Here is a 27070-nt window from a genome sequence, read left to right as displayed (position 1 = left end):
GAGGATTCTAACACCACTGAAGTGGCTATCAAGGTACCCACCATCAAATTAAGGGGCAAAATCAACATAATAGACTTTTGGTTCAACCTGTCTTTCAACCATCTAATTCCCATAAGTCACCACCAGACTTTATTCAAATCTGGGATGATATTTGTAGTGTTACACTAAATGAGATAGCACCAGATAAAATAAAATAGCACCAGAAAAAAATTAAACTTAGACCCAATACAAAAATCAAAAAATAAAACTTAGACCCAATAAAAAAAACTTATCTCCCTGGTTCACTTCAGATATTTGGGAGGTGAAAAGATGTTGCACATGTCTACACAGAACATGGTCCAAAGCCAAAACACTGAAAATTGGAACAATTAGAGGAATTCATTAAAAGAATACAAATATAAAATAAAAAAACAAATTTACTTACTAAGCAAAATTCATTGGAGTCCACTCACTAAATACAAGAAAACTCTATGCTCTAGTGAACAATCTGCTAGATATAAAACCATTAACCATCACCAATGAATCAACTCCAAATGCTGACCAACTAGCGAAATACTTTGAACAGAAAATAATTATAATTAGGAAAGAAATGAAGGACTCTAATATCAATATAGAAAAATATGTCAAGACTCCCACCAGTTCTCTTGCGGGCATAACAACCGATAGAATTCGGTCAACTTTTTCCCTACCCACTCCAGAATTAGTTAAACACTTCCTCAGTAAATATGCATCTTCACAATGCATTCTAGACACCTGCCCTAGCTATCTTCTGAAGTCAGCTCCTGAACAATTTATTAATTGTTTAAATTCACATATTTCCTTCATGTTATCTCATGGCCTATTCCCTTAAGACAAAAGCAACGTTATTTTAACTTCTATTCCAAAAATCCTTCAGATCAGCAAGAGTCAGGTCTCTAATTATAGATCGGTTGCCTCAATTCCTCTGCTTGTCAAAAAGGGCATTTTCGATATGTCTAAGTCCGCTTTTGGACGTTTTGCACAAAATGTCCAAAATCCAAATAGGAAAGAAGGTCATTTTCAAAAAGAAAAATGTCATCTTTTTTCTCGAAAATACTGTTTTGAACAAGGTTTCGTGCTTTGGACATTTAAGGGCCCTTTTACTAAGACGCATGCACAGGGTGGTAATTCAATTTTTTACGCGTGTCCGATATGCGCGTCAGAAAATATATTTTATTTTCTACCGTGCAGCGTTAACCGGGAGGTAATCGGCAGTGTATGTGCGCTGAGGATTACCGTCCAGTTAACGCATGAGACCTTACTGCTAAGTCAATGGGTGACGATAAGATTCAGACCCAAAATGGATATGCGCCAAATTTTATTTAGCTGCATGTCCTTTTTTGGCCAAAAAAAGACCATTTATGCAGGTGTGCTGAAAAATGGACCTGCGTGCATCCAAAACATGCGCCTACACTAGCGCAGGCCATTTTTCGGTGTGCCTTAGTAAAAAGGACCCTTTGTTTTTTGGTCCATTTTTGAAAAAAAAATTAATAAGTGCAAAATGTAGAGATTCATGCCATTGGGATGTAGGAGGAGCCAGCATTTTTAGTAGACTGGTCCCCTAGACATCCCAGGAGAGCACTGGGGCACCCTAGAGAGCACTACCATGCACTTCATAAAAATGCTCCAAGGTATACATCTCACCTTTGCTCCCTTATCTTGTCCCCTGAGCCCTCCAAAACCCATCCAAAACCCACTACCCCCCACTGTAAACCACAACAATAACCCTTATGGGTGAAGGGGGCACCTATATTTATTTGTGACATTTATATCCCACATTATCCCAAACAAGTTTGAGTTCAATGTGGCTTACAATAAACAGTATAGGATACATAACAAAGAATAATGCATAAGAAAGTAATTTTTTGTAAGAATCCAATTTTACAATACAGTATCATAAACATACTGGGATAGCTATGGATGTTTAACATTTAGAAAATCTATTATGAATGAGAAATTGTATATGAAGCAAAGAGAAAGTTAATGGTAAATAGAGTAATAACCAATTCAAGTAATAATTAGTTGTTTGAGATATGGTTGTTCTTTGTATAAGTGGGTATAGCAGGGTTTTGGTGATTTTGGGAGGGGTCACAGTTTCCACCACAAGTGTGACAGGTAGAGGGAGAAAGGGACCTGAGTCTCCCACTCCATAGTAAACTCCACCGACCGTTACACCTCCAGGGACCTGCATGCTGCTCTAATAGACCTGACTTTAACATCTGAGGCTGTCATTGTGGCTGGTAAGTCATACTTTTATTAACATTTTTGGAGGGTGGGATGGGGTCAGGGGGTATTGGGGGGGTCACCCCTGATTCCCTCCAGTGGTAATCTGGTCATTTAGGGCACCTTTTTGTGCCTTATTTGTTATAAAAACAGGTCTAGCTCAAAATGTCTTAGCAGTAATCATGGACGCTTTTGTTTTGTTCCATTATGGCTGAAAAACGTCCAAGTCTTAGGAATGCCCAGATCTTGCCCTTATCATGCTCCGGACATGCCTCCTTGAGATTTGGATCCACTACAGAAGAATAGTATAAAAAACGTCTGAAAAATAGGTTTTGAAAATACCGATTTGGATGTTTTTGTGAGAAAAACGTCCAAATTCTGCTTTATGCCACTTTTTAGATGTTTTTCTCTTTCTAAAATGAGCCCCAAAGTGACTGAAGGAATAATTGCACATCAACTTATGGAGTACCTTCATACCTTCTCCATTTTAAATAGTTCTCAATCGAGATTTAGACCGTCCTACAATAATGAAACCATACTAACCACTCTTATGGCAAATTTCAGAAAAGAATTGAATATAGGCAGCAAAATAATAATTCTTCAATTCGATATGTCAAGTGCTTTTGACATAGTATATAAAATAATGAGTGGAGTGGAACAGGTGGATGTGAAGCTTCTGTTCACGCTTTCCAAAAATACTAGGACTAGGGGGCATGCGATGAAACTACAGTGTAGTAAATTTAAAACAAATCGGAGAAAATTTTTCTTCACCCAACGTGTAATTAAACTCTGGAATTCGTTGCCGGAGAAAGTGGTGAAGGCGGTTAGCTTAGCAGAGTTTAAAAAGGGGTTGGACGGTTTCCTAAAGGACAAGTCCATAAACCGCTACTAAATGGACTTGGAAAAATCCAAAATTCCAGGAATAACATGTATAGAATGTTTGTACGTTTGGGAAGCTTGCCAGGTGCCCTTGGCCTGGATTGGCCGCTGTCGTGGACAGGATGCTGGGCTCGATGGACCCTTGGTCTTTTCCCAGTATGGCATTACTTATGTACTTATGTACTAACCACAACATATTATTATACTTATTAGATCTATTCGGGATCTGTTGTAAGATCTCACATTGGTTCAATGGTTTCTTAAAGTCTAGAAGCTATCCAGTAAAACAGTCTGGTCGCTTATCTTCGCCATGGTCACCCAATTGCGGTGTTCCTTACGGTTCACCACTTTCACCCATATTGTTCAATGTCATGATGACTCCTTTGGGTAGTATACTTGAAGCAAATGGTTTTAACATCTTCATGTATGCTGATGACATCACAATTTATATTCCTTTTGTGAATAACTTTTAAGAGATCTTATCTACCATTAAATCAGCCCTAAACAATGGAATCCTGGGCAGTTGGTTTCAAATTGAAACGTAATAGAGATAAAACTAAATTCCTTATATTAACCAAACATTTACATCCCACACCTTATAGTAATTTCACTATTAACAATATAACATACCCATTAAATATAACAATGAAAATCCTGGGAGTATACAGTGGGGGAAATAAGTATTTGATCCCTTGCTGATTTTGTAAGTTTGCCCACTGACAAAGACATGAGCAGCCCATAATTGAAGGGTAGGTTATTGGTAACAGTGAGAGATAGCACATCACAAATTAAATCCGGAAAATCACATTGTGGAAAGTATATGAATTTATTTGCATTCTGCAGAGGGAAATAAGTATTTAATCCCTCTGGCAAACAAGACCTAATACTTGGTGGCAAAACCCTTGTTGGCAAGCACAGCGGTCAGACGTCTTCTGTAGTTGATGATGAGGTTTGCACACATGTCAGGAGGAATTTTGGTCCACTCCTCTTTGCAGATCATCTCTAAATCATTAAGAGTTCTGGGCTGTCGCTTGGCAACTCGCAGCTTCAGCTCCCTCCATAAGTTTTCAATGGGATTAAGGTCTGGTGACTGGCTAGGCCACTCCATGACCCTAATGTGCTTCTTCCTGAGCCACTCCTTTGTTGCCTTGGCTGTATGTTTTGGGTCATTGTTGTGCTGGAAGACCCAGCCACGACCCATTTTTAAGGCCCTGGCGGAGGGAAGGAGGTTGTCACTCAGAATTGTACGGTACATGGCCCCATCCATTCTCCCATTGATGCGGTGAAGTAGTCCTGTGCCCTTAGCAGAGAAACACCCCCAAAACATAACATTTCCACCTCCATGCTTGACAGTGGGGACGGTGTTCTTTGGGTCATAGGCAGCATTTCTCTTCCTCCAAACACGGCGAGTTGAGTTCATGCCAAAGAGCTCAATTTTTGTCTCATCTGACCACAGCACCTTCTCCCAATCACTCTCGGCATCATCCAGGTGTTCACTGGCAAACTTCAGACGGGCCGTCACATGTGCCTTCCGGAGCAGGGGGACCTTGCGGGCACTGCAGGATTGCAATCCGTTATGTCGTAATGTGTTACCAATGGTTTTCGTGGTGACAGTGGTCCCAGCTGCCTTGAGATCATTGACAAGTTCCCCCCTTGTAGTTGTAGGCTGATTTCTAACCTTCCTCATGATCAAGGATACCCCACGAGGTGAGATTTTGCGTGGAGCCCCAGATCTTTGTCGATTGACAGTCATTTTGTACTTCTTCCATTTTCTTACTATGGCACCAACAGTTGTCTCCTTCTCGCCCAGCGTCTTACTGATGGTTTTGTAGCCCATTCCAGCCTTGTGCAGGTGTATGATCTTGTCCCTGACATCCTTAGACAGCTCCTTGCTCTTGGCCATTTTGTAGAGGTTAGAGTCTGACTGATTCACTGAGTCTGTGGACAGGTGTCTTTCATACAGGTGACCATTGCCGACAGCTGTCTGTCATGCAGGTAACGAGTTGATTTGGAGCATCTACCTGGTCTGTAGGGGCCAGATCTCTTACTGGTTGGTGGGGGATCAAATACTTATTTCCCTCTGCAGAATGCAAATAAATTCATATACTTTCCACAATGTGATTTTCCGGATTTAATTTGTGATGTGCTATCTCTCACTGTTACCAATAACCTACCCTTCAATTATGGGCTGCTCATGTCTTTGTCAGTGGGCAAACTTACAAAATCAGCAAGGGATCAAATACTTATTTCCCCCACTGTATATCGATCAACATTTGACATTTGAGTTCCAATTTTTAAAAATAGTCCCTATCTTCAACTCACTATAAAAGTTAAAAAGAATCAGCCCATTTTCCCCTAGTTAAGTATTCCGTACATTGGTCCAATCCTTAATACTTTCCAAGCCTGACTACTGCTTTATTTGTATTTGTACCCCACAATCATCCGAGTTGGAAATTCAGTTCGATGTGGCTTATATTGAATTGAACAGAAAATTCAGAGTCATGATTTATTGGGTGCTTTCGATCTTGTAGACCATACCATCTTATTACTTTTGCTAGATAGTTTTGGAATAGCTGGCGCAGTGTTAAACTGTTTTAAGGGTTTCTTAACTGGTAGAAATTACAGAGTTAAGATGTAAGATGTCTGGGTTCCGGTGTGCGGGGGGGGGGGGGGGGGGGGTGCAAGGTTCACCCCTCTCGCCAATGTTGTTTAATGTTTTGTTACAGCTATTAGGGAAAGCACTTCAGAAACTGAAAGTATGTTTTTATATTTACGTGGATGATATTACTATTTAATGCAAGCCCCCAAAGAATATACTGATATTCTAAGCGGAATTCAAAAATGTGTTAATACTATTGAATGTTGGGCAAAAAATTTCCAATTAAAATCTTAATCAAGAAAAAATACAATTTTAATGGCTGGGTTCCCTTAAAGATGTTAGGGGAAAAGAAAATTTTACTATTGGAAATATGAAATTTAAATTTGAGCTTTCCTCCCAGATTTTAGGAGTAGAGGTAGATAGTCAATTGACCATGGTTAATCAAGTCAATAAGGTAATAAAAAAAACTCTTTTTTGTTACTGAAAAAGTTAAGGTCCATTCATAGATATTTTGAATTGTTCTCTTTTCGACTTATAGTGCAATCATTGTTGCTCTCTAAAATGGATTATTGTAATACTGTGTACATAGGCTACACTAATTTGGTAACGAAAAAGTTACAAATGGTTCAAAATCTGGCGATCAGGGTGATCTTACTTGGTAGGATTCTTTTCTTTACTAGGTAAACAATTATTGAAGGAGCAGGTTTCTCTATTATTTCTACCAGCAAAGTTGGCTAAATATTTAAGAGCGTTTTCATCTTCACTTCCTTACCAGTTGCAATAGGTATCACCAAGAAAACCAGGGCTGGTTTTTAGCTCCTAATTCAATCCACTTGGATAATAGCAGTTTGGTTTCTTCATAATATTAAAAGTTTGAGGATAAATGGAATAAATATTTAGGACAACAGCTTTTTTGCAGAAAAAAAATTAGATATGAAGATAGATTACAGTACAAACTAGATTAGCATGCATCAATCAGCAGCTTAAACTGCTGAAGTCAACATACTCATGCTTTTGTTTAGTCTTCAAATTAAAAGGGCTACATCAACTATTTCTAGTAACAGAAGAAACTTGTGATGACGTTAATTCTGGTCTTCTGCATTACTCAAAAACACTTGAAACCCTAAAGGGTTATGCCAGAAGGAGAAGTGAAAAAATGTTTCTGATGAAAGACAGACAAGGTGCAAGAAAAAAACAGGACAACTGGAATTATTTTGTAAATATATGAGGCTGATATTTAATAAATGTATCTGATTAAATTGAGCTGCTGAATATATTCATTTAAAGTTAATCAGATATATTTATCTTTAGGACAGCTATTAGTGTGGCCGAATTTGACTGATTAATTTTAACACCAATTCCGCCATCCCCTTCTTAAACAAAAGTTATGGCCAAATTCCCAATCCACCCTTCCAGGCTCAACCCCCCAAAAGTGTGCCTGAATCGCAGCAAGAGGAGGCGATAAGTCTTTCTTCATTCACTGACAAGGAAAGGGCCAATTTCCACTCAAAAACAAGTTCTAAGTAGAAACCACGCAGTGAAGTGACTAAATGCATAATAAATGCCCGGAGCTATTAGTTTCACCAGCACTTAATATTCAGCCAAGTACTATAGGAGGAGGTAAAACCCCCACTCCTGTTTAGGTAGGTGATAGGGGATTCGTTCTGCTTGACTGCTACAAATGTTATAACTTGATGGAGGAAGGGCAGGGATTGATGCTGTTCATTACCATTTTCTAGCACATACTTTGCAGGTGGGCATTCACATAGGCAGAGTCTGGACAGAGTATGGGTAGAGTGCACATTTGCATGTATAGATTTTATAAAATGTTATAATCTACGTGTGTTCTTTCACAATCTAGGCAGTAGATAAGCAACTCTATGGTTGGTGTAACTGCTCACACCCAAAATATAGGCAAGTATTTTACTTGTTATACTAGTATTCTATAAAGAAAAGTAGGTGCCTATCTTTTATTTAAGAGCATAAGAGTAGCCGTACTGGGTCAGACCAGTGGTCCATCTAGCCCAATATCCTGTTTCCAACAGTGGCCAAGCCAGGTCACAAGTACCTGGCAGAAACCCAGATTTTGGCAATATTCCATGCTACCAATCCCAGGGCATGTAGTTGCTTCCCCATTGCTGTCTCAATAGCAGATTATGGACTTTTCCTCCAGGAACTTGTCCAAATCTTTTTTAAACCCAGATATGCTAACCGCTGTTACTACATCCTCTGGCAAAGAGTTCCAGAGCTTAACTATTCGTTGAGTGAGAAAATATTTCCATCTATTTGTTTCAAAAGTATTTCCAGGTAACTTCCTTGCGTGTCCCCTAGCCTTTGTACTTTTGGAATGAATAAAAAAATGATCTACTCATTCTACACCACTCAGGATTTTGTAGACTTTAATCATATCTCCTCTCATCCATCTCTTTTCCAAGCTGAAGAGCCCTAACCTCTTTAGCCTTTCCTCATATGAGAGGAGTTCCATACCCTTTAGGTTGCTCTTCATTGAACCTTTACTAATTCCGTTATATCTTTTCTGAGATACGACAACCAGAACTGAACGCAGTACTCAAGGTGAGGTCGCACCATGGAGAGATACAGAGGCATTATAGTATTTTCGGTCTTATTCCTAATAATTCCTAGCATCCTGGTTGCTTTTTTGGCCACCGACCCTCATATTGAGCAGACGATTTCAGCGCATTTATCTGCAACGACACCTAGACCTTTTTCTTGGTTGCTGACCCCCCCAACGTGGACCCTAGCATCAGGTAACTATGATTCAGATTATTATTTCCAATGTGCATCACCTTGCATTTGTCCACATTAAATTTCATCTGCCATTTGGATGCCCAGTCTTCCAATTTCCTAAGGTCTACCTGCAATATTTCACAGTCCGCACATGTTTTAACAACCTTGAATACTTTTATGTCATCTGCAAATGTAATCACCTCACTCATCGTTCCGATTTCCATATCATTTATAAACATGTTAAAGAGAATCGGTCACAGTACTGATTTCTGTGGTAGTCCACTATTCACCCTCCTCCATTGAGAGAAATGACCATTTAACTCTACCCTCTTTAATTTACTCAGGAGTCTCTCATGAGGAACTTTATTAAAAGCTTTCTGAAAATCTAGATACACTACATCAACTGGCTCACCTTTATCCACATGTTTATTCACGCCTTCAAATAAATGATGCAAATTGGTGAGGCAAGTCTTCCCTTGGCTGAACTCATGCTGAGTCTGTCCCATTAAACCATGTTTGTCTATGTGTTCTAGAATTGTATTCTTTATAATAGTTTCCACTATTTTGCCCGGCACTAACATCAGGCTTACCAGTCTATAATTTCCTGGATCACCCCTGGAACCCTTCTTAAAAAAATCGGTGTCACATTGGCCACCCTCCAATCTTCAGGTACTATGGATGATTTTAACGTCGGTTTACATATTACAAACTACAGATCAGCAATTTCATGCTTGAGTTCTTTGATTACCCTTGGATGTATGCCATCCAGTCCAGGTGATTTACTACTCTTTAATTTGTCGAGTTGGCTTAGTACATCTGCCACGTTCACCGAGATTTCTTTCAGTTCCTCCGCATCATCACTCTTGAAAACTATTTCCGGTACAGGCAGATCTCTTACATTTTCTTCCGTAAAGACCAAAGCAAGGAATTCCCTGAATTTCCCTTTTGCTCCTTCGTGATCTAACAGTCCCACGGATTCCCTCACAGGCTTTCTGCTCTTCATGTACCTGAAAAAGTTGTTACTGTGAGTTTTAGCCTGTGAGTCAAGTTCAAATTCTCTTTTAGCCTTCTTTATTAATGCTTTGCATCTGACTTGCCAGTGTTTATGTTGCTTCTTATTTTCTTCATTTGGGTCCTTTTTTCATTCTTTGAAGGACATTTTTTTGGCTGTAACAGCCTCTTTCACTTCACCTTTTAACAATGCTGGCTGTTGATTTCTCTTCTTTTCACCTTTGCAAATATGTGGAATGCATCTGGTCTGGGCTTCCAAGATGGTATTTTTGAATAACGTCCATGCCTGATTTAGAGGAATATTTTCAAAGCACTTAGACTTACAAAGTACCATAGTACCCTATGGAACTTTGTAAGTCTAAGTGCTTTGAAAATGAACCCATTAGTGTCCTAACCTTTGCAGCTGATCTGTTTAGCTTCTTTTTAACCATTTTCCTCATTTTATTATAATTGCCCTTTTGAAAATTAAATGCAGTTATAGAATAGGCTCCAAATAGACAACCTTCTATGGACTTACACTCTTAAAACCAGATAGTCAACTCATGGAGGTAAGAGGTTTGTAAGCCACAGATCGAGTTAACCCCAGATATTCAATGCTGGGACATGTCCGGCCTCTGGTACTAAATATCCAAGTTAGTGCAGCAACCCGGAAGTTAAGCGGGAATAACTTGGTGGATAAAATTAGGTCAGCCTTTTTGCTGTCCTAATTTTATCAACATACTTAGCTGGTTCGTGGACTTATATCGCTGCTAACCAGCTAAGAAGTAGCACTGCCCAAACTCCACCCCCATACCACCCCTACACCTAGCTGGTAGGAAATTGTTGGGTAGAGCCAGTTTTCAGCGGCGCTATCCATTAAGGGCTAGATTGTATTTATCATGCTTAAAAAGTGACATTGAAAAAAATATGTCTAGGTGTATTGTATAAACCACATCTAAATCTAGGTGTAATTTATAGAATACGCCCAACGCTCTTTTCTGTGACTACATTTATTCACGGCCATTTACATCAATGAAAACCTGGTGTAAATGCAGATGCCTAAATTATACGTGAAACAGGCATATTCTAGGGACACCCACAACTCCCCCCCCCCATGCTCCTCTCATGGCCATGCCCCCCTTCCTCTCATGGCCACATCTTAGAATTTATGAGCATCAGTTTATAGACTATGCTTAGACAGTTGTGCATGTAAATTCTAATTAAAGCCAATTAGTGTCAAAAATTGCTTAAGTGGCAATTAACAGCGCTGATTGGCTTGTTAAGCCAATTAATTTGCATATGCAAATCCAGAATATGACTGGATTTGCGTGTGGAACTTAAGTCCCACTATATAGAATTTGGGGGTAAATGCCACTGAATATCAGTTTCCTGGTTAAATCCCTTTGAATATCTACCCCCATGTGCATAACTTCCAGCCAGAGATGCAGTGGGGTTTAATTTTTAAGCAGAAGATTTTGAACCTGCCTTCCTACCTTGGTTATGCCTTGGAACATTCTGCTCATGCCCACCCCCATTCTACTCCATCCGTTGGACTTCAGTTTCTGCTGTCCCTCTTTCTCTCCCATCACAAAATTAGCTTTCAGCTATTCCGGCAACCTGATCCTCCCAGTACCAATCTACCTCTCTGCCCCGCACACCCTGTGATAAGCTGTCAGTTACCACAGCATCTCAGTCCTCCTTCTACCATCCTTTCAGCCCAGTGATCAGTTGTTAGCTAGTTCTCCTTTCCTTATCTTTCTGGATTCTGTGATCAGTTATCTGGCAGCCCATCCTTCCTCCATCCTCTTTTCTGGATCCATCATGAGTCCTAAGAGGAAGGATGGAGGGATAATGAGGTTGCCAGCGTAGCTAACAGCTTATCACAGGGTCTTAGGTCGTAGAGTCTTAGGATGGAGAGGGCTGCTGTGGTGGGTGATAGCCAATCACAGGATCCAAGCAGGGGAGAGTGGAAGGCATATTGGAGGTAACTGATGGATGCTCAAGGTGTCAGAAGTGGAAAGTGGGGCTCTCAGGATAGCTGATAATTGATTGCTGAATTCATAGAAAGGATAAAGGAAGTATCGATCTGAAATGGAAGATCTAGCTCACCACAAGGCCTGGAATGGAGGGTTGAGGAAGGACTGAGGTTTTAGGGTAGAAGGAAAGTGATCTTTGTCAAGAAACACCTAGCACTCACCTGGGATTAACCCTGCAGCCACCTAAAGGGTCCAACCCAGCAATGCTCAGGCCCAGCTGCACCTGTGCATGTGCTCTACACTGGCATACCCTCCACCCCACCGTACTGTGCTTTCTCTTGCCTCTGGGTGAGTCTCTCACCTGCAAGTTAATTCCCCGGTGGTTTCTAAGGACACTGGGGACACAATCCCAGGGGGCCCACAGTTCCTAGAAAACACTCACAGACCAAAAACACAAACCACCAGGATTCTTAGTCAGTCCAGGACAACAGAGCTAATAAACTAATAGGGTTATTATCAGAAAAGTGAAATTGTGAATGGTGAAAAAAAAACAGGTGTAAATAGCTAACAATAAAAGGTAAAATAACTAGTATCAACAGTAAAACTAACTAGACATTTTCTTACTACCTGAGGTCAGGAAAGTAACTGCTCACAGGCTTTGAACAGGGTATGTGCAGACATCTTTGCCCTCCACTCTCCCTTCTCTGAGACTGGGGATTTCCAGCACATACTGGCTGGATTTTGAACTTCTGGGCCAATCAAAGCTCAGAGTACTAATGCTGAGGGGTATTTGGCCAACAGCAGCGCACATTACTTTCCCTGAGGGCTTAAGCTGAAAGGAAAACAGTCATCTCTGCAATAGCTTTAAAGCAGAGGGGAGATACCACCTGCTTGGCCAAACAAGAAAAATGCATGGGGGGGGGGGGGGGGGGAATACATCATACAGCCACATAATAAATCACAGACATAAGTCCCCTGTTTCGCCACAATCTTGTTTTGCTAATGAGGACTAGTTTCAAATACTCCTAAGTGCACAAGTTAACTAACTATATTTTAACCAGGTATGTTAAACCTAGCAAATTAGCTACAACTTATCCAGCTAGGTTGCAGCAGAAAACTGTTAAATCAACTGTTTATTGGTTTTTAATGGTTTATGGTTTTTGAAAATAGACCTCTAGGTATCTATAGACCATTTGAAATAAGCAGAAAGAGCCTTCTATTCTAAATTATTTAGAGAATATAAACATTAAACATTGAGGGGTCAGTATTCAGCTCCTGTCTGCTTAAACTATGCTGTTGACTGATATTTAGCAGCACCTAACCGGGTACTGCCACTGAATATCAACACTAATCACCTCGGCACAATCTGGGCAGTGCAGAGGTGGTCCAGGGTAGAACAGAAAGATATGCTACCACCAGCCATATTCAGTGTTGATGCCCACATACCTAACTGGGCAGATATAAAAAGCAGCTCTACCCTTGCCCAGTTAGGTACTGTATGCAGGTAGCAGCATTAAATATCAGCTGCCAATGACCTGGATATTCAGTGCCAGTGCCTGAACATGGCAAGGCATTAAATATCCAGATCTAATTTAGCTGGTGGTGGTCAGCAATTAAAGAAACACTAAATGCCACTCACTGAATACTGACCCATGACATTTTAAAATAAGTGTTACTGGAGGTTATGGACTGTGAGCTACTGACTGTAATCATGCCTAGTCTTACCCTGATGGAGCTCCTCATTGGGCCCCGGTCACTGTTGTATGCTTCTACTTCCAAGACATGCGAGGAATTGCTTTCTCTGTCCAGAGACCGTGACCCACGCATAACCAGCCCACTGCTGATGTTGATGCGAAAGTTATTGTTACTGTTCCCTGGTGAAAGAAGATAACAATAAGCCAAACCACAATCAAACCATTACTGCTAACAAATGGTCTTGTATCCCACAGTGCCAGGCCTTTCAAAAACAAATACAAAGACAGCTGCAAGCCATTTTTCTATAACTTGCAAGAAAGAAATGTTGGACCTGGGAGGGAGGGATGGAGGGAGGTAGAGATGCTGTACAGGAGAGGTGAAAAATAAGAGAGGAAGACATGTTGGACCTGGGAGCGAGAGGAAAGAGGGAGGGAGAGATGCTGCACAGAGGACATAGGGATGAGGGAGAAATGTTGGACACGGTGGTGGAGGGGAGGGGGAGATGAGAGATGCTACAGGGGGGGAGAGATGTTAGATTTGGGATGCAAGAGAGAGAGAGAGAGAGAGAGAGAGAGAGAGAGAGAGAGAGATGGAGGACAATGGGAGAAAAGGAACAGGAAAAAGAGAAGAAATGATGTTGGACATGAGGGTGGGAGAGAGGGAAGGAGAGATGTAGCACAAGAGGGGGATAAAGAAGGTTGATGTTGGATCCAGGGGCAGAAGGGAGTGAGAAAGAGAAAGAAAGAGAACGGACAGGAAGATGCTAGGAGGAGAAAGAAGGAGCAGAGGGGTGGAAGGAAGAAGACACTGGGAATGATGGAACCGTGTGGGAGAGGCCAAGGTGGGTGGCAAGAAAATGAAGAAGAGAAGGATAGTGATTACAGGGGATAAAAATATGGTAATGGGGAGAAGATTGAAGATGGAAGGGAATGGAAGACTGGGGAAGGAGTGAGATGAGGAATAGGAGAGCTAGTGGGTGAAAGAAAGAGATGGAAATTTGAAAGGTATCTGAAAAGTAAAAAGAAGAAAAAAGGGTGAAATTAGAGAGCAGAAAAGAAAAAAAGAAAGGAAAGAGCTAAAATGGAAAGATCAATATGTCAGAGGCAAGTGTCGTGAGGGAATGGAATGAAAGAAGAGAAAAGACAAATGAACAGCAGCTGCTTCAAGGAGAATTAGCAGAAAGACAGGAAAGTGGAAAAGAGAAATTGGAACCAATATGATGGAAAAATAAAATGACTAGACAACAAAGGTAGAAAAGGCATTTTATTTTGAATTTATTAACTGAAATATGTTAGCTTGAGAATGTCATTTTATTGTGTTCAGTAGAAGAGGAAATACATTTCTGTTTTTATTTCTCCACTTTGCAGTGCATGCCGAGGTTCGTAGTTCAATTTTTGTCTAACTATTTTTATTTCTAATTTGTGATCCCTTGTTCTGTATTTGGTGAGGGTCTGTTGGTGTGACTGTAATGGCAGGTGGGGAGATTAGAGAGGAGGCAGGAAGGGGAAAGAATCCGGGGGGGGGGGGGGGGGGCTTTTATTTTCTGCCCTGGGCCCTAGCATGTCTAGCACCAGTACTAACCCATGATGTAGCTGGTGGGGATCCCTAAGCCCCATGAGCTGAGGACCTCCTCTAAAGACAGCCAAAACTCCCTTTACTAATCTTGGCAGACGGCAGCAGCATCCTTGAGCCACCAATAACTAAGCATGTGTGGAGGTGCCGGGAAAGGGGTGGAGAGTGGGGGGAGGAAGGGGGTGCAGCAGAAAGAAAATTTTATGCCCACCACTTTGGGTTCAGGCCCACCCAAAATTGCTTGTCTGGCAATGCCCTGTAGTGTCCAGTTAGTGCTGAAGTAGTCAGTAGGTGGATCTTGGACAGAGCCAGTAGTTAACCGGTTAGTGGTGAAATTCAGACTGCTAACCAGTTAAACAAGTGGCTAAAGTAGTACAGCAAAAAGGCTGAATATCAGCTGGTGCTTGGTTAACTTCCACATAGCAGCCTAAGGGGTTCCTGGTTCTCACTCCCTCCCCCTCCCATGAAGACAAGGCGCCCTTGACCAGGCACTTAGCCCCCTTCCCACCTCCTGTAGGGCCCCCCCTGGAATGCTTTTGGTGATCTAGGAGGTCACAAGGGCAGGAGCAATGCCCACTTGTTCCTACCTGTCATGGCTCTGGCCTCAAAATGGCCACCATGATTTCTAGAGGCAATCTAGACAAAGCAGGCCTAGGGGGGCCTACAGGGGCCTTGTCAGAGGCCTTCTTGTCTTCGGGAGAGAAGGATCAGGATCAGGAAGAGGAAGGGAGCACTTAGAGGGAGTGACGGCATCTGCTTCCCTTTTGCGTATCCTGGCCTATATTCAGTTTGGACCCACATAAAATCTGGCAGCCAGCACATGCCGGCATGACCCTGGATATTCAATGCCTGTGCCTGGACATTGCCTGATATTGAATATCGGAGCTAAAATCTGCCCACAGTGGTTAGTGTTTACACTGTCTACTATTAGCTGAATATTGGGTGTTTTTTGTATTTCCTTTGTTTAGTCTGTACACCATCTTGATTGGCTGTTACTAAGGAGAGGGTATACAATTTTTTTAAATAATTAAATAAATTGCACCTTCTAGCCTGGACAGATTTTATCAGGTGAAAGGAGAATGCTGAATGAATGAATCTGTTGTGCCTTTTGGCCTCCTAGCTTGCTGGTCCCAGTCCTGACCTCACAAATAGTCCTAAAAAATATTAATAGTAACTCACACTGATGCTCACCAGGCAAAAAAGGGGTTATATATGCATAACATACTAAGCCATAATTGGTATATCCAATTGCTTCATTATGAATACAATAGACATGAACTCAAATGTTCCCTGTTTTAAGGTCCAAAGAACATGGCAGCCCCAATCAACCCTAAGTATGGTTCTCTTCTTTTCTTCTGTTCAGAGATAGACGCACTTAGAGATGGTCGTCCCCATTCGATTATGCCCCTCCACATCATACTTTGTATTGTTATTTGAATATTTTTACTACTGTAATTGTCTATTGTTCATGTTTGATTTATTCTTATTGTACACCGCTTTGAGTGAATTCCTTCAAAAAGGAAGTAAATAAATCCTAATAAATAAACAAATGAAAATAAATCTACACACGTCCATTTACGCCAATGAAAGCTGGTGTAAATCCCTGCATGTAGATTTATTTTATTTATTTGTTACATTTGTATCCCACATTTTCCCACCTTTTGGTAGTTTCAATGTGGCTTACATAGTTCTGTTGAGGTTGTTTCTGAGTCCGGTTTGATCAAATACAAAAAAGTGGATAGTACAAATTAAAGATAAGGCGGTTACCTCCATGTGGGTTGCAAGGGTAGAATCGATTTGGTGAGGGATTGGGTGGTATCCATTACTTGGTTAATTGTTATGTTTCATAGTTCGGAGTTTATGTTGGTTGAGTGGGATATGCCTTTCTGAAAAGATGAGCTTTTAGGTTTTATCGATAATTTAGGTGGTTACTCATGGTTTTCAAGACTTTTGGTAATGTGTTCCAGAGCTGTGTGCCTATGTAGGAGAAACTGGATGCATATGTTGATTTATACTTCAGTCCTTTGCATCTTGGGAAGTGAAGGTTTAGATTTAGGAACACTGGCCCATATTTTATAACAATGCACAGAGATTTTGGGACATCCACGAAACGCCCATTTCCACACCCCTAAGCACGCCCCTTTTTACCAGCGTGCATTAGAATTTAGGTGCAGTACATTACAGAATATGCTTAGCGATGTATTTGCATAAATTCTTATTTTTGCCAATTAGTGCTCGTTATTGCTTGTTTAGAGTTGTTAACGCGCTTAACAGCTTGTTAAGACAATTAATCTACACATGAAGTTATAGAATATGTCTAGAAGTATGTGCAGAACCGCACGTAACTCTATGCTCACTACATAGAATCCGGGGGGTTAGCACTATTCTATAAACCTACAGAATAGAGAATGTGCCTACATTTAGGTGCGGCCATTTACATCACCTAAACGTAGGTGCATTCTAAAATAACACATAAATTTGAGTAATTCCCTAGACACAACCATACTCCTTCCATGGCCGCAACCCCTTTTCAGCTACTCATGTTGGGATTTATGTGCGCCTCTTTTTAGAATATCCCTAAAAAGAAGCGCACGTAAATTCCAATTATTGCCAAGATATGATAGAAGTGTATAAAATAATGAGTGGAATGGATCGGGTGGATGTGAAGCGACTGTTCACGCTATCCAAAAATACTAGGACTAGAGGGCATGAGTTGAAGCTACAGTGTGGTAAATTTAAAACGAATCGGAGAAAATTTTTCTTCACCCAACGTGTAATTAGACTCTGGAATTCGTTGCCGGAGAACGTGGTACGGGCGGTTAGCTTGACGGAGTTTAAAAAGGGGTTAGATAGATTCCTAAAGGACAAGTCCATAGACCGCTATTAAATGGACTTGGAAAAATTCCGCATTTTTAGGTATAACTTGTCTGGAATGTTTTTACGTTTGGGGAGCGTGCCAGGTGCCCTTGACCTGGATTGGCCACTGTCGGTGACAGGATGCTGGGCTAGATGGACCTTTGGTCTTTCCCAGTATGGCACTACTTATGTACTTATGTAATTATCATCACTAATTGGCTCCTTACTCAATTGAGGTGCATGCATAAATTGTGAGGGAGAGAAGGAGAGGCAAAGACAGACTGTACTGGGGAAAGAGATTGTCTTAAGGGAGACAAACAGAAGGAAGAATATGTGTAGAGAGAAGGCTGACAAGGAGATAAAGGCTGAAGGAGAGAGATTATGGGGTGGCAGATGTGTTTATACATGCTATTTTAGGCCAGCCTTATCAATGGAGAAAGACCCTCCACCTTCCTTGCTCAGAGCACTGACTATTTATCCTGGCTCTCACACTGAATATTTTTTTTCCAAAGTAGCCTCAGATAGTAAAGATCTCTGTCTTAGGGGTTTTCCCACGCGCTAAGGTCATTTGTACTGCAGAAGTAAAATGGTTGATTTTCTGTTTTCAGTATTAATGACCATGCGCTAACATCGCCAATAGCACATGGTCTTTAAAAACAATTACCACGTGAGCACTTACTGCTACCCATTTTGTATAAGCCGACTAGCGCAGTAATCCTGCACTAATTAGCATGTCGTAATGTAGATGTGCTAACTGATTAGCGCAGATACACCCCCACAATCAAAAAAATAAAAATAATTTGCATGCAAGTAGTGTGCACACATTTGAGACTTACCGCAGGAGGCCTGAGCACATCCCCACGGTAAGCCCATTTAAGCTGCGATAAATACTCGTTAGCGCTTACGGCAGCTTTGTAAAAGGTCCCCTTAACCAGTTATAAATTGCACGTATTGGAAGATTTGTATCATTTTCTGAATGTTATTTCATTTTCATAAATATTCACTTAACCAGCATCTACGGAGTTTTGTTTATGTTTTTTGTGTTCTCCCTCCCCCATCTTTTTCCCCAGTGTTACTTCTCTGTTTTCAGTTGAAGCCTGTGGTGTAGCAACATTAAAAATAAGGAAGTGGTTTCTAGGCCATAAAAAGAAGAACCTGCCTGAGCTCCAACTATCATTAGAGGAAGTTAAGTTGAGAAAATTTTACTGACTTTGCCACATTAGTAATTATCTTGTATATCTGCATAGATCTGCACACACTGTTATATCTGAGGACACTGCACTGATGTCCAGTGCACATCCCATATCACTTGTATCTATTGTTTATAAAGTGCTGGGGGAGCAAGCAGTGCCGTAGCGAGGGTGCCTGACACCCGGGGCGGGTCGCCACTGCGCACCCCCCCCCCGGGTGCAGGGCACAGCGCCCCCCCCTCTGGAGCATATCCCCCTGAAACGCACCCTACCTTTCAGCAGGGGGCAGGCGGGAGGGCCTATCCGCCCCCAGTGCACGTCATTGAGAGCTGCGTTGGCTCTGCTGCTTCCCTGCTTTCTCTGCCCCGGAACAGGAAGTAACCTGTTCCGGGGCAGAAAGAGCAGGGAACCAGCGAGCCGACACCCCCCCCAGCGCGTGCACCCGGGGCGGACCGCCCCACCGCCCCCCCCTTCCTACGCCACTGGGAGCAAGAGAGAATAAATGTGCAAAAGGAGAGAATGAGTCTGGGGGGGGGGGGGGTGAGAAGGAGGAATGAGTCTTTGGTGGTGGTTAAGAGGGGATGAGTATGGAGAGAGTATGGAGAGTTCATGCTAACCTCCTTCCAATCTGCTCTTTTGCTTGCCAAGCAGGACTATTACATCCAGCTGACTAATTCTCTCGGCTCTAACCCTTGACTTCTCTCTGCCACACTAAACTCTCTCCTCAAGGTGCCTCCATCTCCATATCCCCCCTCACTATCTCCTCAGACCCTTGCTGAGTTCTTTCACGACAAGGTTCAGAAGATAAACCTCGACTTCTCAGCCAAGCCACACCCACCTCTCCCTTCACTTGTCCCTCCCCTTGTCCATTCCCCTATCTTCCCAACCCCTCCGTCCTTTTCCTCCTTTCCTGAAGTCACTGATGAAGAAACTACTCATCTTCTCTCCTCCTCTAAACGAACTACCTGTTCCTCTGATCCCATTCCTTCCCACCTTCTTAACACCGTTTCTCCTACTCTCACCCCTTTTATCTGTCATATCCTCAATCTTTCACTTTCCACTGCGACCGTTCCTGATGCCTTCAAACATGCTGTGGTCACACCACTCCTTAAGAAGCCTTCACTTGACCCTATCTGTCCTTTCAACTATCGGCCCATCTCCCTCCTCCCCTTCCTCTCCAAGATACTTGAACATGCCGTTCACCGCCGCTGTCTTGACCCACTCCAATCTGGCTTTCACCCGCTTCATTCAACTGAAACTGCGCTTACAAAAGTTTCCAACGACCTGTTTCTGGCCAAATCCAAAGGTCTCTATTCTATCCTCATCCTTCTTGATTTATCCGCCGCTTTTGACACTGTTGATCACAGCCTACTCCTTGATACACTGTCTTCACTTGGATTCCAGGGCTCTGTTCTTTCCTGGTTCTCCTCCTACCTATTGCTTAGCACCTTTAGTGTACATTCTGGTGGAGCCTCTTCCACTTCTATCCCATTACCAATCGATGTACCTCAAGGTTCTGTTCTCGGTCCTCTCCTGTTCTCCATCTACACTTCTTCCCTTGGTTCTCTGATATCATCCCATGGCTTTCAATACCATCTCTATGCTAACGACTCCCAGATCTACCTTTCTACTCCTGACCAGAATATCAGCCTGCCTATCTGATATTGCTGCCTGGATGTCCCAATGTCATCTGAAACTTAACATGGCCAAAACCGAGCTTCTCATCTTTCCTCCTAAACCCACCTCTCCTCTCCCCCTTTTCTCTGTTTCTGTGGATGGCACTCTCATTCTCCCTGTCTCATCAGCTCATAACCTTGGGGTCATCTTCGACTCCTGTCTCTCCTTCTCTGCATCCATTCAGCAGATTGCCAAAACCTGTCATTTCTTTCTCTTTACCATCAGCAAAATCCGTCCCTTCATCTCTGAGCACTCTACCAGAACCCTTATCCACACTCTTGTCACCTCTCGCCTAGATTATTGAACCTGCTTCTCACCGGCCTCCCACTTAGCCATCTCTCTCCTCTTCAATCGGTCCAAAACTCTGCTGCACGACTCATTTTCCGCCAAAGTCGCTATGCTCACATTAGCCCTCTCCTCAAGTCACTTCACTGGCTCCCTATCCGTTTCCGCATTCAATTCAAACTTCTCTTGCGGACCTATAAGTGCATTCATTCTGCTGCTCCCCAGTACCTCTCCACTCTTCTCTCTCCCTACGGCCTCCCCCATGTACTCCGCTCTGTAGATAAATCTCTCCTGTCTGTCCCCTTCTCCTCTACTGCTAATTCCAGACACCGTTCCTTTTATCTCGCTGCACCTCACGCCTGGAATTGACTTCCAGAGCCTGTACGTCTAGCCCCGTCTTTGGCCGTTTTCAAGTCCAGGCTAAAAGCCCACCTCTTTGACACTGCTTTTGACTCCTAACCACTACTTACTTGCCCTGTACCCCACCTCTTTATTTCCCTTACCGCTTAATTGTTCTGTCTGTTTACTTGTCTTACTTAGATTGTAAGCTCTTTGAGCAGGGACTGTCTTTTGTATATGGTGTACAGCGCTGCGTATGCCTTGTAGTGCTATAGAAGTGATAAGTAGTTGTAGTAGAGAAAGAGGAAGAGAGAGAATTAGCTTAGAAAGAATGAGAAAGAGAGGATGTACCTAAGGGAGTGAACCTGAGAGATAGGGAGTGGCTTTACTCAGTAAGTCTTATGTTGGAGGGTAAGGATAAGAGAGAGGATAAGAGGGAAAGGAGAGGGAAGAGGAGACAGCATAGATGGAAAAGAAAGAAAGAAAGGGGAAGAGAAGGAAAGAATCAGTGGCGTTCCTAGGCTGGCTGACACCCGGGGCAGATTGCCGATGCGCCCCCCCCCCCCCCCCCCCAGGTGCAGTGCAACCCCCCCGGCGAAATTACACCTCCCCGGGTGCAGCACGACCCCCCCGGGTGCATTTGTACCTGTTGGGGAGGGGGGGGGGTGCCGCGCGCCTGTCGGCTCCGAGTCCGCTCGTTCCCTGCTGCTCCCTCTGCCCCGGAACAGGAAGCAACCTGTTCTGCACAGAGGGAGCAGCAGGGAGGGAACGAGCGGACTCTGAGCCAACAAGCACGCGGCACACCCCCCCAGCGGCATGCACCCAGGGGGAACGGCCCCACCGCCCCACCCTTGGTACGCCACTGGAAAGAATATAGGGGAGAATCAGATACGTCATCTCAAACACATCATACTCACTCTTTCACTCTCTTCCCATACAATCACACACAGGCACATGTCCCGAAGTCCACTCAGTCATACAGTCCTCCCAATCCATTCATTCACACACACAGATGCATCACATGTACTGCACACACCAACCCTATCCCAACATTTGTAGACATCCCCTACTCATTCAAATAACATACTCCACCCAGTCACTACATTCATATAGTCATGCCCCCACATAAATTCACTCAGTCTCACACACAAACACATACCTTTGCATTTACTAAGTCACATGCACACACAAACCCCCAACTTGTATACATCCTCCCATCACCCTATCTACATTGGGGCCTTCAGAGTTTCATCAGTTGCAAACCAGATAGCAGCCTAAATGGAAAAGAGTCTTGTACAATATGGTGAACTGCATTTTTTAAAATTATAGTAAATAATCTGTTGTGACACATCTATGCAAATATAGTTGCATATGAAAATATATTTGCATATGCAAATTCAATGGAACCATTTTTAGAGGTGAATGCCCTTGTTTTGAGGTACTTGTCCTTTTTTTGGAGGTGGAGGGTGTATATAAAAAAACATTCAATAAAATATAAAAAGATACAGAGAATGGCAATCAAACTGATAAAGGTAATGGAACAGCTCTTATAAGAAAAGGCTAAAGAGGTTAGGTCTCCAGCCTAGAGAGGAGATGGACTGAGGGAAGATATGACAGAGGTCTATAAAATCCCAAGTGGAATAGAACAGATAAATAAATATTAATATATGGGAGTATAAGTAATCTCAAACCTTGACCCAATGTGATTACTGTGTCTGGAAAAAAGTGAGCACCCTAAACATTTTGCAATAACAACCACAAACTTACACTGAATTAATTAAAAGTTTATGTGCAAAAAGTGACATCTATTTCAAACAATGTTGTGTGGTTTTGTAGAAATCCACCTTCACATTACTGAGATGTCAAATTTTAAATAACACTACCCAAAAGTTAGTGTTTCTAACTCAGAGCCCTGTTTACTAAGCCGCACTACAGACGCACTAGCATTTTTAGCGCACGCTGAATATATAAGTGTCTCTAGCGCTGGCAAAATTAATGTGTGCTAAAAATGCTAGCACACCTTAGTAAGCAGGGCCCTTAATGTCAATTTCAACAGTCCGAATGTTTAAATCTGATCTTTTAGCGCCATATTCTTTTTCAACTCTGAGTATTTTAATTAAAACTTGATCTTCTTTTGACAACATTTTGTTTGTTTATCAAAGCGCAATGACATCAAGGATGACATCAACAAGTAAGTAAGTAAGTCATATTGGAAACTGAGATTTGTGACAGCAGTGTGTAAAAATTATAAATCTCATAAACGGGACAAGGGATTCCTATGTAATTTGGCATCAGTGACACAAATAGATGGTACAGGTTCAAGGCTGTTATTGCAAAATGTTTAGGGGACTCACTTTTATACTTAAAATATCCACGCCAACATATCAATCATGCTAATAAAATAAAAAAACTCCTATGTATATATAAATTATTGTTTGAATTATTGTTTGAATATTAATTTATATATATAAATGTGTAATGTGCTCAATAAAATCAACTGTTCCTATACGTGTGCAAACTTAAGCTATACATGGAGGCAAAACATTATTCACCATTATTATTATTATTTTATTATTATTTGTTACATTTGTATCCCACATTTTCCCACCTTTTGCAGGCTCAATGTGCCTTACATATAACCGTTAACGGTGTTAGCCGGTTACGGTTTGAACAAAGCCACAGCATATGCTGTGACGGTTTGAACAAATACATAGTATGAATGAATACAAAGTGATATTGTGGTATAATGAGGTATATCTGCAAGATTGATTCAAAAGCACATAAATATCAATATCTAAATAACTGTACTCAGCTTTTTATAAAGTTCCTTCAAATCTTTCCCAGCGAGATGGGAAATAATCTAAAATGCCTTCGTGGAAATCTTCTTAACTCAATTACTATCAGATGTCTTGACATAGATCCTTCTTTCGCCAGTAACGGCCTCCTCAGGGGAATAAGTCCTCCACTTGAGTCTACGACTTTAGTCCGCAAATAGTAACAGGGAATTGTGGAGGACTTTTCCTCTGAGGAAGACATTAAATAACATAGGAGATAAAATTGAACCTTGAGGAACTCAGCATTCCAAAGGAACAGTGTGTGATGACATGTCATTAAATGGCACCTGAATAGTGTGAAAGAAGGAAGCCAGTGCAGAGCTGTATCGGTCATTCCAGTCTCCTGAATATGAGATAACAAAAGAGCATGATCATAGTGTCAGATCTAATTTTATAAGCGGCAGGTCTGTCCCTGCATCTGTATGGCAAATAATAGCATTTAGCATATCCATAAGAGCTGTTTCTGTACCGCGATCTTGATTGTTTAGCATGTAGGTGTTATTATCATTCCAGAACCTAATTATTTTTTTGGTATATTGATATCTCTGTGAGCTTGACAAGAAAAGGCAAATTAGAAATGGGGCATAAGTAACCGGTAAAGAAACATCCTGCCCTTTTTAAACGAGGGTAAATTAAGGATTGTTTCCACAGTTTGGGACATGGCCTTGCATGAGCCTGGGGTTTATAAGGTTTGAAAGAACTGGGTATAAGGAAGAACAGCAGTCTTTCAAGAGCCAAGCTGGGGCCCCATCAAAAGGTGATCTTAAGGGCCTGATGGAAGGAGTGAAAGCCTTAGATGTACTACATGCTGTAACCTGAGTTACTGCCTTCTGAATATTTGGGGGCAATGGAAGAGGGGCAGAAAAACTGATGGCTGTCCAGTAAAGGGACCATGAAGAGACTCTAGTTTAGCTGTCAGAAATTCTAGATATGACTGTGGAGTAAACTGAGGTATCAGTGAAGACTGCTTGTGTCTTGAACCTAAACCGGCTGATTAACCAGCTATTCGTGAATGTTCAACAGGGGATTGCTGGCTATCTCCCACTGAATATTTGCAGTCAGCGCATAGGGCCAGATTCTAAATATGGCACCTGAAATATTTACATGGAAATTATTTCTGCCTAAGTGTATTCTATAAACAGCACCTAGTTTTAGGCATGGTGTATAGAATACGCTTAGTTGATATCATAGCATCTAAAACTATGAGTCTCCATTTATATATACCAATGAAAACATGGTATAAATTCCAGAACACAAATTTAGGCGCAGAGGGACATATTCTATAACAGTGCGAGTAAATTTTGGAAAACCCACAAATAGCAGTGTGCTACAGAATACGCTTAGTGAGTTATGCGCGAAAATTCTAATTATTGCCAATTAGTGCTCATTATTGCTTGTTAAGAGCTTTTAACAATACAATTGATTGGTAAGTCAATTAAGTTACGCGCGCTGTTATAGAATATACCTGGCTTTTGTCATGGAACGCTAGGTGCACTATATAGAATCTGGGGGAAAGCGACTAACCAGCTGTATCGCTCGATATAGCCAACTGGCTGCAAATATGCAGCACTTTACCTGCTAAATTAAGCAGCCATATCGGATCACGTACATAGCAGGCCTGTCTTTGGCTACTATAAACTTAACCAGCCAGCGCTGAATATTAACTTAACCAGTTATGTTTATAGTGGCCAAACTCCGCCCCCGGATATTCAATGTCAGTCACTGGAAACGGCACAGCATTGAATATCTGGGCTCAGCGCCAACCATGAGACTTAGAGGGGCATAATCGAACATCGCCGGCAAAATAGGTCGCCGGCGATCTATTTTGGTGGCGGCGCAACAGCTGGCCGGAACTGTATTTTCAAAAAAGATGGCCAGCCATTTTTTTTCAATAATACGGTTTAGCCCGGCCAAATGCCAGAGTTCGCTGGGTTTCAGATCGCCGGTTTTGTTTTTCAGTGATAATGGAAAAAAATGCCGGCCATCTCAAACCCGGCAAAATCCAAGGCATTTGGTCATGGGAGGAGCCAGCATTTGTAGTGCACTGGTCCCCCTGACATGTCAGGACACCAACCGGGCACCCTAGGGGGCACTTCTAAAGATGTTTAAAAAATACACAAATAGCTCCCAGGTGCATAGCTCCCTTACCTTGGGTGCTGAGCCCCCCAAATCCCCCCCAAACCCACGCCCCACAACTCTACACCATTACCATAGTCCTTACGGGTGAAGGGGGGCACCTACATGTGGGTACAGTGGGTTTTGGGTGGGTTTGGAGGGCTCAACACTTAGCACCACAAGTGTAACAGGTAGGGGGGAGATGGACCTGGGTCCACCTGTCTGAAGTGTACTGCACCCATTAAAAACTGCTCCAGGGACTTGCATACTGCTGTCAGGGAGCTGGGTATGACATTTGAGGTTGGCATACAGGGTGGTAAAAAAAGGTTTTTATTTTTATTTTTAGTGTGGGAGGGGGTTGGTGACCACTGGGGGACTACAGGGAGGTCATCCCCCATTCCCTCCGGTGGTCATCTGGTCAGTTGAGGCACCTTTTTGAGTCTTAGTTGTGAAAATAAAAGGACCAAGTAAACCTGGCGAAATACTGATTAACGCCGCTTTTTTTTCCATTATCCGCGAAAGCCGGCCATCTGATAGCCATGCCCGTGCCCGCCCATGTCCCGCCTTCGCTACACCGCCGACACGCTCCCTTGAACTTTCGCTGGCGCAGCAACGGGAAAGCGGCAGTGGTGTCAAACAAGCCGCTTTCGATTATACCGATTTCGCCGCTTTTGAGAGATCGCCAGCCATCTCCCGATTTATGTCGGGAGTCTACAATGGAAAACAATTCATGATAGTTTTCAGCAGCACACATCCATTTGTTGATATAGCAAGCTCTTTCCTGTTTCTAAAGAAGTTTGTATCTGCTCTGTACGGAATGACAAAGCTCATGACTGATCTGAGTTTTACCTTTACACCATAGAGATTCTGCTCTCCTTAAATGTGACTTAAAGATACCTTCCTCCACAACACTAGTTGTCATCCGTCTACCATGAAGAATAACCTTCCGTTTTCTCAAATGCTAAGACTCAGGAAAATATGTAAAGAAACATCCAGCTTTAAGACACACACAGGCGAAGAATCTAATGATGGATCTGACCGACAGAGGCTATTCAAAGCAGACTCTAAAGAAAG

The 27070-nt window shown here is 42.2% G+C and overlaps 1 protein-coding gene across 1 annotated transcript in view; it reads right to left on the bottom strand.

Moving 5' to 3' along the window:
* The window catches only part of CDH23 (cadherin related 23), a 1475307-nt gene that overhangs the window by 473953 nt on the left and 974284 nt on the right, over window positions 1-27070 (bottom strand). The window contains exon 27 of the mRNA XM_030204991.1: window positions 13159-13307. Coding sequence (XP_030060851.1) covers window positions 13159-13307 — 149 coding nt within the window. The remainder of the gene's footprint in view (window positions 1-13158; window positions 13308-27070) is intronic.

The sequence above is a fragment of the Microcaecilia unicolor genome, chromosome 5, assembly GCF_901765095.1.
Source record: "Microcaecilia unicolor chromosome 5, aMicUni1.1, whole genome shotgun sequence".
NCBI lineage: Eukaryota > Metazoa > Chordata > Amphibia > Gymnophiona > Siphonopidae > Microcaecilia > Microcaecilia unicolor.
The sequence above is the reverse complement of the archived record's forward strand: the minus strand, read 5'-3'. Positions and strand labels throughout refer to the sequence as shown.